Genomic DNA, 17,329 nt, shown 5'->3' with positions numbered 1-17,329 from the left:
TAGCTTTTTTTTATTTACTGTATTTATTTTTCCATTATACAAAAGTGAACGTGAACAGAAAGAAACTAAACTGGGATAGATAGGTTGCATGGTGGGAAGTTACTTCTGACGTAGCAGGGAAACGGCTCCAACTCGTCTTCATTCAAACCCGCTGCAGAGAAAACAAGGAGTAAAATTTTACTCTGTGAACATCATGAAGTTATCCTGAAAAGGTCCAACAACAGGGATTTGTGTCTAGAAGGAGATCTGGACGTACCTGACCAAATGAGCGATGTCCCAGTTGGTTTCTGATGACAGGGGACCGATGATTTCCACGCCCTCCGCGGTCACAATGGCAATTTCATGCTGGAATAAAATCATTAAAACATTAAATCCCCACATTCAGTATAAGCAAGATCCATTAAAGCAGTGTCTTTTTAATGAAGGGCCCCCAGGGGGCGCTGTAGGAACCGCAGAAAACGTGAGAAAAAACATGCATGAACAAAAAATCTGAATTTTTGTTTTCTGTTTTTCAATCAGACCTTAAAATGATTTAGTTAAACGTTATTTCTGGTGTCTAGTTTTCTGACATCAAGCTGCTTATTTCCTCAAGCAAGAAATGTAGACATTTCTGACTAGAAAAAAACAAAAGGAACTGCTGCAAGAAAACAAGAACTATGGGGGAAAAAAACAAATTTGATCCAATTAATATAAAATATTACATTAGAAAAATTCAATACCTGGTAACAAAGTCATAATATATTGTCCGACAATAAAATTGTCCTCCATAGGACTCACAGCCGTCTAATATCAAATGGTATTTTTTAAATAATTTTCAAATTTTATCTGGACTCATTTGTAGATTAATATACAACATATTTCCATGTGCATGCTTCTTATTTTATTTAACTTATTTATTTATATTCAGTCATATTTAAATTATTTACATCACAGTTATTTATACATTTCTAAATCATTTATATTGGTAATATGAATACAGTAGCTCCTCAACTAAAAAGCGATTTACCCTCCTGGATCAATAAAGTATATTCTATGGTATATGAATGTAGTAATTATGGAGTAGTGAATAAAAACCTCCTAAAAGTTTATGTCTCTTTCCATATTCTGTGTTTTTGCACAGGCGGTGTGTGGGCAGAGCTCCTGGTTAAAGTTTAGCTCAGTTGGTGTTTTTCTGCGGCTCTGGGTCCGACTGGCAACGTGAGCTGAACTCACCCTGTTGTAGGAGCGAGCGTCTCTGTAGTAAAGCACTTTGAGGCAGCGCTCCACCAGATCCCGGGCTTCCTGCTTGCTGATGTCCGCCTTGTTCTCCACCACCTCTCTCATCAGAGGCTGTGGAAGCACAGCAAATCAAACTTTTATTTAAAAACAAACACTTTCAATCCACAGAGTCCTGATTCACTTCAGGGTTTGAAATTACATAGTCTGGGAATCCTGGATTCCTCATAAAATTACGACTTTATTCTCATCATTGAAGAACAAAAACGTGGCCTAATACTAAATAAAAGCCTGGCCTTGCTGACATCACTCGTTACCATGGAAACGGAAGGAATGCGCTGGTGAAAAACGAAAACTAGATTTGATCCTACATGTGTGTTTATATGGTATACAAACATTTTTTAAAACATTTAAACTCTGAAAAGTTGTTTTCTCTTTTCACATGGGGACTCACCTGAGCCAGGTACGCTCCAAACCCGGTGGCGACTGTAGGAGCCTCGTAAGCAACGCCCAGCTTGTCCACATAACCCAGGAAACTGGAGAAGACGAAACATTTAGGAAGGTAATAAATTTAACAAAGCAGCCGTGGGAAGAAAGAGCAGCAGCGGGTTCACGTTTAATCAGTATAATCAGTATTAGCAGGCCGGTCACAATATCAATTAATCACATGATAAATTAAAACAAACTCAATAATTTTCTTTTTTTTACCAAAACATGGACGACAAAACTCTTCAGTCTGGTGCTTTAGTCTCACTTAGTCCTTATATTGAAGGATAATTTTGACTCATTTCTGCTCACCTTTCCCCGTTGTAGAAACCTCCGATGACCACGGTGTTCCACAGAGGATTCATCTTGCTGCGGCGGTTGTACATCACTCTGGTCAGCCAGGAGTGGATGGCCTTCGGACTGTAGCTGTGACCGTCTCCGAGCAGCTCCTCATCGATGCTAACAACAGAAACAACATTTACATGCAGAACGATCCCGAGTCAGCGTGCAGGTTCAGTTATTACAGCTGGATAATAACTGATTATCCAGCAGTTATTATCCAGATCGAACCTGATCTGAGCGATCAGGTTCGATCGCTCAGACCTGAACCTTCAGAGCCACATAAAGACGGTTACACAGTCGGCCTTCTATCACCAGAAGAACATTTCTAGGATTAGATTAGAGGATTAATGTCCCAGTAAGATCTAGAACGGTGTTTCTCAAACTTCTTCAGACCTAACCAATTGAACAAAACACTCACAAACCACCTAGCTTGAAATAACATGACATCTTAATATCTACACCCTGAAATTAAAATATTAGTCTCTGAACTCATTTATTGTTGTTTTCTTTGGTCATCCTAATGAGAAATGTGTTGCTGTTTAGTAAATGTGAATGAACATGATCAAAACATGAACATATTGGGACATTTTGAGTTATTTACAGATTCTTAAAGTTTCGTTTCTAAGCGGGTTGTGCTTTTAGTCCTTAATGAGGAACTTACACCATCTGTTCGATGACCTGCTTCAGGTACTGGTAGTCAGCGTAGTCCCCTGATGCTCCCAGGATGGTGTTGTCGTTCACCTATTTAAAAAACAAACAAATAAAAAACATTATAGACAGCTTTCAGTTATAGAAATTTCTGTTTTCTTGTTCTTGTCGACAGCGGTCGTCACCTTCATGAGGCGGGAAATGTTCCTGAACCGAGCCAGAGAGCCATAAGAACCCAACATGTCCGCCGCAATGATGACGCCGCCTGTGAACTTCACACCGAGCACCGATGTACCAGTTACCATCGGGTTACTGCAAAAAGAAAGAAGAAATATTCAATAATAGACATGATTGTAAAAGTCTATAAAGTCTGCATATCATCGTTTGTTGAAAATATTCCTAGTGAGTAACGTAGCTGGAGAATACAAAGATTTTACAAAACTATTAAATATCCACTTTTCCATCCTTACTTTTTTGTAACCATATAAAATATGCCAACATCTATTTCCGTGTTCCTGTGTTTGCCTTCTCAGTTGGGTGGTTTCATGCTAATAAAAACATAATTACTGTCTTGAATTTCAATCACAGAATATGTCAGTAATAGGCAGCCTGTCACAATAAGCAATTAAAACGAGATAATTTCATTTTTAAGCAAAATGTTGTTTACATGTACATCATAACCAATTTTATTTATGGTTTCAGTTAAAAGTGTTTTTTATTTCTGTTTTATTAATTGGTTTTGGTTGTCTAGTTTTATTTTGGATATTTAAAATATCTTCCAGTTCCAGTGTTTCGTGTCCTTTACTAAATGTAATTTTATTAGTCTTTGAGAGGGTGAACTTGCATTATAATGCCATTATTAATATATCACTTGAAAATGGTCTCAAAATAATATTATAATTTATTATAATAATTACTGGGATGATTTATCATCCAGCAAAATTTATAATTGTGACAGGCATAGTAACAGGCACCTATAATTACTTTATTTCCATAACAGTAAAATAATATTACTCAACTATTCTTGGAAATCAGGATAAAAATCAAAACAAAATAATAAACATAAGCTTTTTCTCATAGTTTTGCTTCTTATTATTTTAATAATTACTTTAAAGACTGCAGTCTGTCTTTAAAGTAATTATCTTACTTTTTATATCTGGGAACAACAATCTGCTGTCTAAGCTAGCTTAGCTAACAGGTTACGATTTCTCAAACGCCAAAAAACAGATTTAAATAGATTACCTAATGTCTGATCATCTTTATTATTTAATTAACGTAACAACTCAAAGTGTCTGTTTGCTTTAATAAAGTCGTAAACCTTAATGTTGAGGTAAACTGTTAAGTGCTTTAGCTGTGGTTAGCAGCAGCCGTTTCTCCATGATGATACAGCACAGCAGCGGAGATCAAACCGAAACCAGAGCCGGTGTTCGGCTTCTACGAACATTACGAGGTTCTGGTTCCGAGCCAGACATCTACTCACAGTGTGTGTCTAACCGGGCCGCATGATGTTCCGTGCCCAGTTCTGCTGGTGCCAGGGAAAGAATAAAACTGTCCGGGCTTTGGTCCGTTCTCCCAGAAGTTTAGCTTTACACCACTGGACTCCATGTTGAATATGTCGGAAGTGACGAGAGAGTCGCCCAACGTCACTTCCACCCCAACTTTATTTACAATGAGATGGTATTTTGTCATTATAAAATATAAATAAAATAAATAACGTTTTACTTTTACACGGAGATGGGTAGAGTAACCAAAAATTGTACACAAGTAAAACTGGCAAAACTTCAACATATTTTTGCTCAAGTGAATTTAAAAAGTAGACAGAAATTACTCAATTCAATCTGAATTCAATTCAGTTACATTTAATCTCACAAAATTTGTTTGTTTTTTCACATTTTGAGGTCAGAAATTTCAAAGGTTTTTGCAGAAAATTTCTAGGATTAACCTCAAAATGTCTGAGTTTTTGCTAGCAAAATTCTAGATTTTTGGAGCTCAGAAATTTTCTAGTTTTTTTTAGAGAATTTCTGAGATTTATCTGAAAATTTCTGAGATTTTTCTAAGAATTTTCTTTATTTTTGAAGCTCAGAATTTTCCAAGATAATCTCACAATTTTTGAGTATTTTCTTGTGAATGTTAGACTTGTGGAGCTCAAAACATTTCATTCTTTTTCTAATAAAGTTTCTGAGCTTAAGCTTAACATTTCAGTACTTTTTTGCACATTTTAGACTTTTTTTTGACAGATTTTAAAGCTAAAAATGGTTCCTGTTTTTCTTAGAAAATTTCTGAGATTTTTCTAAGTTTTTTTCAAGCTCAGAAATTTTCACACACAAAAAAAAAAAATTCTGTGATTAATGTAAAACTTCTGTTGCAATTTCTTGCAAAATTTCGACTTTTGGAGCTCAGAAATATCCTTGTTTTTTTCAAGGATTTAATTATTTTTTAATTGTCATGTACCTTTGCTTGTTTGTGGTACGAAATTCGGACTCAGGTTCCAGATTGAGAAATCCAGTCCACAAATAAAAATAAACAAATAATAAGGAAAATGTGTTAAATCTTAGAACATTTCTGAGATGATTCTAAGCATTTCAGACATTTCTTCAGAATTTTTTTGATTTTTAAATTCAGACATTTTGTTGTTTTTTTCTTCTAGAAAATCTATCTGCGTGATAAGACAGAAACAAAACCTTTCAGCATCTTTTAACAGTGCTGTTAGAAGTTTATTTTTTTACTTTTTGTTTCCTAAAAAGTAAATGCCCTTTAAACTTTTTCGTCTGTCGCATGAGACACAACTGTCAAACCGCAATAATACGAGCTGTGTCATATTTTGCCATGCGGACTCGTTCAGCAGGCAGCAACATGAACGCCACCGTCTCCACCCCGGCACGCCCGCTTGCAGTCACGGTTGCCACAGTAACGGGGTGGGACCCTTATTGCTGCAACACACCTCCGTTTCCTTTATATACCTGAAAGTGCAGACAGAGAGGTGAAGCACAGCTCAGGTGTCAGAGTCCGCTCATAAACGGATCAGCTGAGTCACCAGTTGTGGAGCTGGTTCCGATTCAGATCTCCTCCATTTGTCCCGAGCCCGTTTCACCTTTCCTCACCTGTCCCCCCTCACCTGCCGGGGCCGACTGGGCTGAAAGAGCTACTGTAAGTCTGCCCACTTCTACTCTAAAGCAAACTTTTATTTTAATCTTTTCTGTGGCGTTGGGCTTTTACATTTCAGCTCACTCTGTTTCTGTAATCAGCGTTCTGCCAGAGAGGTAAATATAAATGAGAGCAGGAAGGGTTGTGGGTTGGGCTTGTTGTTTTCCTGGTTCGGATCCAGTGAGCAGAAATCTTAGAGCGGCAACATTTGTCCAGCTTTGTGTCAACAGTTCAGTTTGTTCCAACTGTTTTCTCATTTCAGTATTTAAAGGCGTCTGAATTACTCATTACTGGTTGAAATGATCAGAAAATGCTTTATTTCTACAATATGGTCTCCAAAATGTTTGTCATGGAGGCTAAAAAATCTCAAGTTGGAAGAACTACAGGGGCCACAAACTTTAATGTTTTTGTTTTAAATATAAATGCAAAAATTATTTAATGATTTAATTTTTACCTGTTCAGCAGTCAACTAAACACAATATTTTAATGACGATGAAAGTAGTCAGATTTCTATGACAATATATTGGGTCAGTGTTTCTCAACTTTGGTCCTCCCCGCCCAGCTGCTCTGCAGGTTTTATATGTGCCTCTATTCCAGAACAACTGATTCAAATGATTGCATGACCACCAAGTACTGCAGAAGCCTGTTAATCACCCAGAGATACAATTCAGGTGTGTGGCAGAAGGGAAATGCCTAAAACATGGAGGACAGGGGGGGGGGGTGAGGACCAGGGTTGAGAAACACTGTATTAAAACAAGAAAAACGGGAGCAAATTTCTGCCGAAAAATCTCAGAAATTTTCTTTTTTTTAAAAAGAGGAAATTTCAGAGTTTGAAAAATTTTCTAGAAAAACCTTAGAAATTTCATAGTTTTTTTCTTAAATTATTTAGGTTAAACTCAAAATTTGACTTTTTATCTCCCAAATTTTTAACTTTTGGACCCCAGAAATTTCCAAATTTTTTCCAGAAAATTTCCAAGATTAATCACAAACTACCTCTCTAAATTTTGGACTTTTTCAGATTTGGGAATTTCCAAGTGTTTTTTCTCAAACATCTGAGCTTGATGTTGAATACAAATATGCTTCTGTTAGCCATTAGCTACTCCATACAAAGTATTAATGTTAACAAATGCATATCTGTATATACAGGAAATGAGTATGAAACTCTAAATATGACCTAAATATAAAAACATGTACACATACTGTTTAGATTTGAGACAAAACTTTAAAATGTGCAAGAAAATGTTTTTAAAGCTGATTTTAGTTATATTTTGTTCTGTCAGTTCAACTTGGTAAAGAATAAAATGAAGGATTAAAAACCCAGGAGGAATATGCAATGCATGTGTAGAATGACTTTGTTTGCTCCTGTGAGTGTGACTGTAGGAACTGGTTTAGATGTGTGCCATTTACTGAAAACAGGTTTGAGAAGGAAGGTGACGCGGCGCAAAGCTGTCATTTTTAAGTTCCTGCTTCTGCCAGCCAAATCTGGCAGCATCAGTTCTGTCTGAGTCCAAAACGCAAACGACTGCATTCATCTTCTCCTCCATGAACAGAAGCAACATGGAGTCCACAGGAGAAAAACATGAAGAAGCAACATCCAGGTCAGAGGTCAACCTCACTACTTTTGCTTTATTTAACTGGGACACGAGAAATCGTACAAAATACTTGAATTTTCACCGTCAAAGTAACCACTTTATCCACTGTATCTTTCTGCAGGATAGGTTTGGGAGATGAAAACTCTGAAACCAGCCACCAAGATGCTGCAGATGAAAACATGTCTACTACAAGAACCACAACGACAGGTCCATCAGCTGTTCACTTCCCTTTACTTTTCAGCAGAAATGTCGTCCATGACCACCAGGAAATGCTACATCAGAAGCATGTAGAAAAGTCTTTCTGTACCATCATCGCAAATAAAAGGTTTACTGAGCTCTACCAGAGCCAGGTTTTTTTTTTTTGTTTTGTTTTTTTTTACATTTTTGTCGAAACATGCATCCTAATATAATCTGATACCTAATATCTTCAAGAACTTTCATTCAAAAAGTGAAGTTTATCTGAAGATTAAAATTCAGTTGTCATTTAAATGCAAGTTTCATATTGGATTACCCAAACAAAGGCATGAAGAAAAATGTTGTGCACTGCAAAAACACGAAATCTTACCAAGTATTTTTGGTTTAGTTCCTAGTGTAAATATCTTGTATTAAGTTAAAACTAACTTGCAAGTAACTTTTCAGAAAAATATGACCTTATTTCAAGTAAAAAAAATCTTTAATATTGATGAATAAAGTACTAGTTCCACAATCAATGGGTGCTGCACCGTTGCTTAGCAACGCCAGCCAAGCCCAGCCCGTAACCTGGCAACCAGAACTAGTTCCACTGATTAACAACATTTTTTTCCATGTTGTGACTTAAAATAAGTTTGTATATCTTGCTGAAAAGTTACTTGTAAATTAGTTTTGTCTTATTTGAAGCGTACTGAGATATCTGCTCTAGAAACGAGACGAGACCATACTTTTAATTTTGTGTATTTACAGTGTTTTTTTTTTTATCTTTTGAGTGATATTTGCTCTATGTTCAAAAGACACCATTAATCGAATCTCAAAAGAATCAAACTTTATCTGAAAAAAATCCAACTTGTTTGAAAATGTCTCCCAACAGAAGACGAAGAAATGGGAGGAAGAGAAAGTGGTTTCATGGCAATACCAGATAGGGACTCAGGTAAGAGGAACAGGCATAAATCTCACCATCATCATTTTGAAGACAGGAGGACCATCTATAAAACGATCTGCAGGTTTTTCAGATGTCCTTTATTTTAAGGTGAGGAGGAAGGAAAAGTAGAAGCACCTGCTGTAGATGAAGAGGGTGAGAAATGCTGCAAGATTCCTTAAAATCCCAACCTGAGAAATGTCTTTTCTCATCAGTTTTATTCTTTTTTTTTTTTTATTGCCAGGAAAGCTCCAGGAGCTGTCTGAAAGCCAGACAAGTGAGTTTACCAGCTTTTTTTTCTTCTCCCTCCTCAGTTTCTTGACTGACTTCCTGTGTTTCTTTTGTTCAGCTGAGGAATCTGATGAATTGGAGCAGAAACCGTTAACACCCAGCAGCTCTAGACCAGGTACAGCTTTCTGTCATCATACAACTGGTGTATACGTCTCAAAGTGTTTTTTATTTTTTTTTTTATTATTATTTTTAAGTTTTATTGACTTCTGATGCATTTATATTTTCAGTCCAGTTCTTCTACGTCACATGTCAAACTCGAGGCCCGCGGGCCAAATCCGGCCCGCCATAGCTTCTTGGGTGGCCCTCTAGACTCGATGCGATGCATAAATGGAAACTTCAAGATAACATTTGTTTGCTTAAATATGATTAGATCAATCAAATCAATGCAATTTTCATCTGTATACTGCCAAATTATGTCAGTTGCTCCAGTTTTTCCAACAGATCCCTGCACTTTTCCATACTAATCTATAATTGTGAGTTTATTGAAAATTTTCCACAGTGGTCAAAAATATTGGGTTAAAGTGATGCTAACTATTTAAGCTATTTAATTTGAAAGCTAAAGACATGGTTTATAAGCTAAATAGCTTGTGAATTAAATATTTAGTTTTGAACTCCAACATTTATAAATGTAGAAATGCCAAAATATGATTTTGCCAAACACCCACATTTTTTCGTTATGACAGACTAAATAAAGCAAATTATTACTGTGTAACCTTACAAAATGCACGCCACACAAGTGAAATAATCTGCCAGTGGAATTGGCACTGCGTTGCTAGGTGACGGGCTGAGCTAGGCTGGGGTTGCTAGGTAACGGCACAGTGCCAGAGGAACTAGTACTTTTTAAAATGAATATTAAGGAATTAATGACTCAAACAAGCTGCTATAACTTGATGAAAAGTTACTTATCAGTTAGTTTTCTCTTATTTCAAGTGTATTAAGATATTTGCACTAAAAACGAGATCAAAACAGTTGGTAAGACTTATTTTTTTCTTAACTTTTATTTAATATCAGAGTAGAAAGTATAAGGTGTGATTTCTTAATATTTTTTGTGTTTATCCAGTGAAGGGAAGTTCAGCGTTGGCTAGAACAGAAAAACCTAAAAGTACATATTTTTTCCTGATGGTGTTATTGTACGTAAACATCCTGACCATCATTTCTGTCCTCAGTCCCGCCCAGCAGTCTGGATCTGACTGGGGAACGACACATGAAGAAGAAAGTGCTGGCAGCTCCAACTCTGAGTGTGTCATTAGGTGACAGTTTTAGCATATTTTTATTTTTTTTACGTCTTTCTGTGTCAGCCTGTTTGTTTTTAAAATGATGACATTCCTCCTCCAGGTGGCAGCGAGTCGATCAAGTCTGATGACCTACAGTCCACCTTTCTCTCCCCGTCACCTGAGGATGCAGAGGACACGGCACTGGATTTTGATTTGGACGCCTTGGACACGCCGTCCGACAGTGAATCCCTGCACTTCCCCCTCTATGACCTGGATCTGGAAGGTAACTGAAGGGAACAAATCATGAACGTCACATGAGCAAATTCACATCTTCTTCTTCTGTAGATGACATGCGGCGCCTCGGTGTGGCCTCCCATCGCCTCAGAGTGTCTGAGACCAGATCCAGATCGGGCTCTGGAGCTGGTTCTCTACCAGGGCCTGACCAGTTTGGACTGGGACCCTTGGAAAAGGAGGATGTGGTGGACAGCAAAGGCACCAGGTGGCGCTGTTTCACAACAGGTGACCCTCCTCAGGAATCGAGGGTCGACATGAGCGTCCTGGAGCCGTATCTCAGAGTTCTGTCACACGGAGGTTCGACCTACTTCCTGAACACCTAATTAACCCCCACACTGCAAAAACACAAATGTTTTTCTGGTCTAGTTTCTAGTGCAAAATATTTTAACACACCTGAAATGAGACAAAACTAACTTACAAGTAATGCTTTAGCAAAGCAAGAACTTAACACTGAAGAAAAATTACTAGTACAACTGGCAGATTATTTCACTTATAACATGGGGAAAATATCTTGTAAAAAATCTGCCAGTGGAACTAGAACTTGGTTGCTAGGTGACGGGCTTGGTGGCGTTGCTAGGTAACGGTGCAGGGAAATGGTACTTTAGAGTCAATATTATTATTAATTATATATATTATAATTATTATTAATTATCTACTTTAAAAAAGCTCTTTTTTAAATGGATTTGATATGTATATTTACAAATATTTAAAACTTTGAATGGAGTAGCTTGTTAACAAATTGTGGATTAACAAAGTATTTTCTAACAATAATGATAATAAAAATAGATTTTATTTATGCCTTTCGTAGAAATTAAAAACGAGCAATTACAATGGAAACGAATAATTAAATAAATGAATAAACAAAAGGGATTAAAATAAATATCCAAGAAAGTGAACAAACATTTTTGCTAAAAATGTTGCTGTATCTTGCTGAAAAGTTACTTAAGTCTTGTTTGAAGTGTACTTGCACTAGAAACTAGACCAAAAATAGTAGGTAATATTTGGAAGGTTCTGTGTTTTTGCAGTGCTAGCTGTTAACCTAACCAGTGGCTGCCATTTGTCAGGTTACTATGGAGACAGTGGGGATGACATAATCGTGTTTTCCTCCTGTTACCTCCCGGAGAACAGTCTGGAGAACTACCAGTATGTGATGGACAACCTCTTCAGGTGAGACGCTGAAACTGATCAGATTACTGATTGATTATTGGATTCTTTACTGTTTCTGTTTCCGTCTGTCAGGTTTGTCATTGGGACTTTGGAGCTGATGGTGGCAGAAAACTATATGATAGTTTATCTCTGCGCTGGAGGGCAGAAGGAAAAACTCCCAGGAATCAGCTGGCTTAAGGAGTGTTACACCACCATCGACCGCAGGTAACAGCAACACATCGAAACGTCAGACTCTGGCTGCACTGCAAAAATACAAAATTTTACAAAGTATGTTTGTCTAGTTTCTAGTGCAAATATCTTAGTTTAGTCTTGTTTGAAGTGTACCAACTTAAGTAACTTTACAACAAGATATGAGCTTCTTTAAATGAATAATCCCTTAATACTGATGAAACTTGGAAATTGGCAGATTATTTGAATATAACATAGAAAAAAATTATTTTTATAAAATAACCTGTCAGTAGAACTAGTATTTTTTAAGCAATAATTTACATAATATAAGTGCCTATATCTTTCTGAAAATTTATTTGCAAGTTAGTTTTGTCTTATTTCAAGTGTACACCAAGATATTTGCACTGGAAACTAGACCAAAAATACTTTAAAATAAGATTTTGTGTTTTTGCTCTGTGAGGTTTTCAATAAGTCCTTTTAGGTTTATTTCTTTATTTTTGCACCAATAAATGATTCCTGACAAATAATCACATCATGCTACTACTTATTAAGATATGGGAGAAAATATGCTCTTTGGTCCCATTTAAATGTGTGTTAATTATAGCCCTTATGAACAACTTAAAGTTGCAATATTGATTTAAGTATGAAAACAAACAGAAATATTTCAAGTATTTCAGAAGTTTATGATCAACTCGTGAAAAGGATAGTATTGTTGAATTATATTAAAATTTTCTCTCTGTGGAAGTTTTCATAAGTCCATTGGGCTTTTTCCTTTTCTTGCAGTGTTATTATTATTTATCTGTTAATATCTTTGATCTGTGTTTTTAATTGTGCAAACCGATCTAAAGTAAACTGTAGTAAACAATGAAAATCCAATTTAAGAGATGTGCATTGTCCACCTCTTTGTCTTGGGGTTTCATTTAAACTGTTATTTCAGTAGTGTGCCAGTAGAGGGAGTACTTTCTCCACAGTAAAAAAATTAAAGCTAATTTAAGTCAATTAAGCAGATCCAACAAAAACACTAAGGATAAATTACAAAACTCAATTACATTAACTGATATTTTAATTAATGTCATATATTTTGGTTTACATCTTAAATGTTTAGATGATGTACAATGTGAGTAAACTACTCGTATATTAGTTATTTACATCTTATGAGTTTGTTTAACATCATCCACTGCAAAAACACAAAATCTGACCAAGTATTTTTGGTTTAGTTTCAGTATTATGCACTTGTTTTGAGTCAATTATATCTTAATATTGATGAAAAAGTGAAATGATCTTCCAGTGGAACAAGATGAGAAAGATTTAAGTTAAAATGTGGGATTTCACTTAAAATATTGGAAAACTATCTTATTATAAGTTAATCTGCCATCTGTAGTACTTTTTCATCAATATGGAGGGATCATTTATAGATTTATATAAAACAAGCTCCACTATTTTACTAAAGTTATTTTTGTCTTATTTGAAGTGTACTAGGAACTAAGCCAAAAATATGTGGTAAGACTTTGTTTTTTACAGTGTGGGCTTCACAGCAGATAAATTTATCTGTTTGGATATCAATCGACTCTAAAATGTGTTATTTATTTGTAGGTTAAGGAAGAACCTGAAGGGTTTCTATGTGGTCCATCCCACTTGGTACATCAAAATCATCGCCACCATCATCAGACCCTTCATCAGGTTTGTTGCATCTTCTTCTTCACTTTTTCCAACAGCAAAAAATGGCAGAAAACCAACAATCCTTTATCTGTCTCTGTTTAGCTCCAAGTTCAGCAGAAAGCTTCAGTTCGTCAACACGCTTCAGGAGCTTTCTCTCTTCGTCCCCACTGAGCATGTGCAGATCCCAGACTGCGTCCTACAGTGAGTCAAACGCAAAGGATTATTTACCTAACGGTTTAACTCCCAACTAAAAACACTAACAACAAGATAAGTCTGGTCAATAAATCAATAATGTATATCATGATAGACATGTGCATTATTAGACAACATGTCTGGTAGAATATTCAATAAGTAGAAGATTCTATCAGAATATTCAATCCAGAACTGCACAACTGACTCACTCATTCTTTGGTTACTTAGCAACTCATTCATTCTCTGGTTGCCTAGCAACAACTTGTAGAGTTACTGGCGCAGTAGCAGTCTAAGGTTTTGCCTCATAACGCATAAAAATTAAAAAACATTAAGTGAAAACTGTATAAAATAGGAAAGCTCACATCACCAGTTTGGCAGAATTTCAGATATTCAAGACAATATTTATCGATATCAACTGGTGTGCAAGGCTTTAATAGTGATGTGTTTTTCAGCCATATTGAAAAATGGCTGGAAAAACAAGAAGATGCAATATTTTAATCATGATTTCTGTTTTTCCTGCAGGTACGACCAGGACCAGTCCAGGTGAAGCTCAGCCTGACCAGATCAAAACATTTCTCTCTGTATTTATTGTTCCTGCAGACTTCCAGTTTCAGGATGAGGATTACAAAAATCTTAGTTTTTATCTTGTAAACAGTGTTTATGGAAGCTACGGAACTATATATTTCAAATAATTTCGTATTTTTATTTTAAAAAGAGAAGAACAACATAATGCAAATTAACTATGAACACAAACTGCCTTATTTTACAGATTTTTTTTTTCCTAACTTTTTGACTGAGAATTTTACGAGCAAAGGTGCTGACATATTCGCACAATAGATTTTAAAAATGGTGATTAAACTGCTGTAAAAATTAGGAACTATTTTTTTTAAATCATGTGAATCACCATTTTAGTAAGGATTCAAGTAAATAAGAAATGCATGCATTTAGATTTTTTTTTTACATTTTCAGTCATTTTCTCCAACCTGGTGGAGTTTTTTTTTAATTTTTTTTTTCCTGCACATTCAGTGTTATGAACAAATTTTCATTCATCAAACCCATCTGGATATGTGGGTGCTTATTTTTTTTTCTGATCAATAAAATTTTATAGAAATGCTTGTTAAACTTGTTTGTGTTTATGTTTCTGGAAACGGTGAACTGTATGCTTTTGAAGCATTTGAACCAATTATATTTCTGCAGAAGTCACAGAAATGGCATCATATTTCAGTACGTCCTTCTGCAATCTGTGGAGGGAAATAACACGGTATTCATGAGAATTGTGTGGCAATATTTGGGAAAAAAAAACAACAAAAAAAACAGATGAGTTTACAGATGCACAGATTCTACTACAAATCGGCATGTTGAATGGTCAAACATATTTCTTTGTGGGTAAAAAAAGGTCAGACATATTTTTCCTTATTTTATTTCTCCCTAATGTTTATACTTTACATCTGTATGCTGAGTCAAAGTCCTTTGCTTATGTTCATAATCTCAGTCATTAAAACTGATTCTGAAAGGTCTGTAGATGTTTCCAAAAATGGCTATTTCATGGAAATTTTTTTCCAGTTAAATACTCCAATGTTTAAATTCACTCATCGAAACGTGATATTAATTCTGTTTCTTTTAATCAATGTAAACCATTTTGTTTGCAGAACATCTCAGATATTGGCATAAAATCCCACAAATCATGTAATCTTAAAAATACAATCCCACACAGTGAAATGTGATGGTGGCAGAATGATATTGTGGGTCAGAGTTGATGTGTTGCAAAAACAAAGTATTTTTTGCCTAGTTTTGAGTGGAAATATTTTGGTACACTTGAAATAAGGCAAAACTAACTTAAAATTAACTCTTAAGCAAGACATAGGAGCTTGTTGTAAGTCAATAATTCCTTAACCTTGATGAAAAAGTGCCAGTTCCATTGGCAAGGGGCCCTGTGTTACCTAGCAACGCCAGCCAAGCCCAGCCCATCGCCTAGCAACCAAGTTCTAGTTCCACTGATTTTCACTTATAACAAGATATTTTCCCCATGTTATAAGTGAAATAATCTGCCTGTGGAAGTAGTTTAAAATCAATATTAAGGAAAACTTTCCTTAAAATAAGCTCCTATATGTTGCTGAAAAGTAACTTGTAAGTTAATTTTGTCTTATTTTAAGTGTCTTAAGATTTTTGCTCTAGAAACAGGACCAAAAAATACTTGATAAGATTTTGTGTTGGGTAATTTTTAGCACAATGGTCCATTTGTACATTCTAAACATGTTAATTTGTGTTGAACAAAATCAAAATGTGTAAAAATATAACGCTGTAAGGGTCCTGGTTCTTCTCTGATCCAGATTATGAAAACATCGGCATGATGTGAACACCATCACTTTGACCAAGGAAATGGACGTTAATAAAGAACTAGAAAGCGTATAACTGAGAGTGGAAGCTTTAAATATGCTGAACCACTTTCTGAAGTTCCCCCGCTAGTTAAACCACGACATAAATCAGAAAAGTCTTGTGAAAACTGAAGGTTATGTCAGAGCTGGAGTGAGGTTGCAGTAATGTCAGGATGTGTCTGAGCGGCCCGTTTGTCAGGATATGGAGCTGGACAGGAAGGAGGTGAGCTAGCTGCTGAGGAAACTCCATAAACAGGAACACAGAGCGGATCATGCGCTGGTCCCATTTCGCTTCATGCTTTCAGAACTAGTTCAAACGCATGAAGAAATCATACGTCACGTTTTCTGGTTCTGTTCCTCTTTCCCCAGGGTTCTGTGTTCCTACATGCATGTAAAACACATAACAGGAACCTGAAAATGGGGAAGAAACTAAAGCACACTGGGAGCACTGGGATGGCTCGCTTATGTGATGGTTTTCTTCTGAAGTTGATTAAAAACATAAAATATTACCAAGTATTTTTTGCGTGTGGATTATTTAGTCATTAGCATAAGAGGGTAGAGTAACAAAAAAAAGTTACTCAAGCAAATGTAATTGAGTAAATGTAACTATAGTCACTACCCAAACCTGGTCATTAGCAGTAATAATTTCACAGTTTCCACTTTGTTTTGGTCTTATATAATGATCATTTCCAATGAAATATATTAATGTTTGTGGTTGTAATGTGACAAAATAAGGAAAAGTTCATATTTGCAAGCCACTTTAAATCAAAAAGGCAAAACAATTAAAACAAAAACAAACATTAAATAAATAAAATCTCTCCTCAAGAAAAGGAGAGCTTTTACATCAAGAAACAAGAACTGACTGTAATAACTTTTATTTTTATTATGTTTTTTTAATTTGTCCAGCTCTCATTCTTGTTTTTCTATATTATTTTTACGTTAACTTGTTGATGTGACACCTGAATTTCACCCCTGTTGAACAATAAATGATATTTCTGATGTAACATGTAGAACCAACCGTCTGTTTTTGGCTAAATTTACCCAGAATGCTCGGTTTGTGTTGTTTAAATCAACTCAGCCATGTTCTCTGTCAGCAGATCAATGTTAGGAAACGACACCCATAAACATTATTTCTCCACATCTGGCGAATTGAAAACTGAAGCCCAACATAAATCAGGAGCAAAGGCTTTCAACTCGGAGTTTCTCACCGTACAAAATGTTTACGCTCTTTCCAGCCTTAGGAGTAATTTCCTAAACAACGGTTTTCATTTTACAGTAAACTTTGTAGCTGCAGTCGTCCTGTAAAAGTCCTGGACGTTTTTTCATGCGTTTCCCCGCACACCCGGCTCCAAACGCCAGCCAGCAGCGACCACATCTTTCATTTTTGACCCCCTCCGCCTCCCGTCCCCCGGTGCCGGACTCTGGTTGCCG

At 36.0% G+C, this 17,329-nt stretch overlaps 2 protein-coding genes across 4 annotated transcripts; one reads left to right on the top strand and one right to left on the bottom strand.

Annotated features, from left to right (window-relative positions):
* On the bottom strand, positions 1-4,332 carry psmb4 (proteasome 20S subunit beta 4). Its single transcript, XM_007566538.2, has 8 exons — positions 4,172-4,332; positions 2,877-3,003; positions 2,705-2,784; positions 2,014-2,160; positions 1,670-1,751; positions 1,213-1,329; positions 257-345; positions 1-151 (listed from the first exon to the last, which is right to left on the bottom strand). Exons 1-8 carry the CDS (start codon positions 4,294-4,296, stop codon positions 139-141), a joined length of 780 nt encoding a protein of 259 aa, XP_007566600.1. The 5' UTR covers positions 4,297-4,332; the 3' UTR covers positions 1-138.
* Positions 4,333-5,647: 1,315 nt separating this feature from the next.
* LOC103147953 (protein prune homolog 2) lies at positions 5,648-14,645 on the top strand. 3 transcript variants are annotated; one of them, XM_016678824.1, is made up of 15 exons: positions 5,648-5,838; positions 7,386-7,433; positions 7,549-7,634; positions 8,491-8,550; positions 8,650-8,694; positions 8,783-8,815; positions 8,888-8,944; positions 9,996-10,079; positions 10,165-10,326; positions 10,389-10,634; positions 11,402-11,504; positions 11,577-11,708; positions 13,266-13,352; positions 13,434-13,532; positions 14,046-14,645. In XM_016678824.1, exons 2-15 carry the CDS (start codon positions 7,393-7,395, stop codon positions 14,068-14,070), a joined length of 1,260 nt encoding a protein of 419 aa, XP_016534310.1. In that variant the 5' UTR covers positions 5,648-5,838; positions 7,386-7,392; the 3' UTR covers positions 14,071-14,645. The 3 variants fall into 3 exon arrangements, with proteins under 3 accessions (XP_016534310.1, XP_007566598.1, XP_007566599.1); XM_007566536.2 differs by having other exon boundaries at positions 7,252-7,433; XM_007566537.2 differs by lacking the exons at positions 7,386-7,433; positions 7,549-7,634 and having other exon boundaries at positions 5,649-5,838.
* Positions 14,646-17,329: the final 2,684 nt, after the last annotated feature.

Source organism: Poecilia formosa, unplaced genomic scaffold (assembly GCF_000485575.1).
Source record: "Poecilia formosa unplaced genomic scaffold, Poecilia_formosa-5.1.2 Scaffold192, whole genome shotgun sequence".
NCBI classification, from domain to species: Eukaryota; Metazoa; Chordata; class Actinopteri; order Cyprinodontiformes; family Poeciliidae; genus Poecilia; species Poecilia formosa.
Note: the sequence above shows the minus strand (reverse complement) of the source record. Positions and strands in the feature narration are given on the sequence as shown.

What these genes read in the sequence shown, in the direction of transcription:
- LOC103147953 (XM_007566536.2), top strand. Translation starts at nt 7,378, where the DNA reads ATGAACAGAAGCAACATGGAGTCCACAGGAGAAAAACATGAAGAAGCA. An exon ending in TACAAGAACCACAACGACAG is followed by an intron (nt 7,635 to 8,490) that starts GTCCATCAGCTG and finishes GTCTCCCAACAG; the next exon opens with AAGACGAAGAAATGGGAGGA. An exon ending in GTGATGGACAACCTCTTCAG is followed by an intron (nt 11,505 to 11,576) that starts GTGAGACGCTGA and finishes TCCGTCTGTCAG; the next exon opens with GTTTGTCATTGGGACTTTGG.
- psmb4 (XM_007566538.2), bottom strand. Translation starts at nt 4,296, where the DNA reads ATGGAGTCCAGTGGTGTAAAGCTAAACTTCTGGGAGAACGGACCAAAG. An exon ending in GGCCCGGTTAGACACACACT is followed by an intron (nt 3,004 to 4,171) that starts GTGAGTAGATGT and finishes TTCTTTTTGCAG; the next exon opens with TAACCCGATGGTAACTGGTA. An exon ending in CAGGTCATCGAACAGATGGT is followed by an intron (nt 2,161 to 2,704) that starts GTAAGTTCCTCA and finishes TTCTGTTGTTAG; the next exon opens with CATCGATGAGGAGCTGCTCG.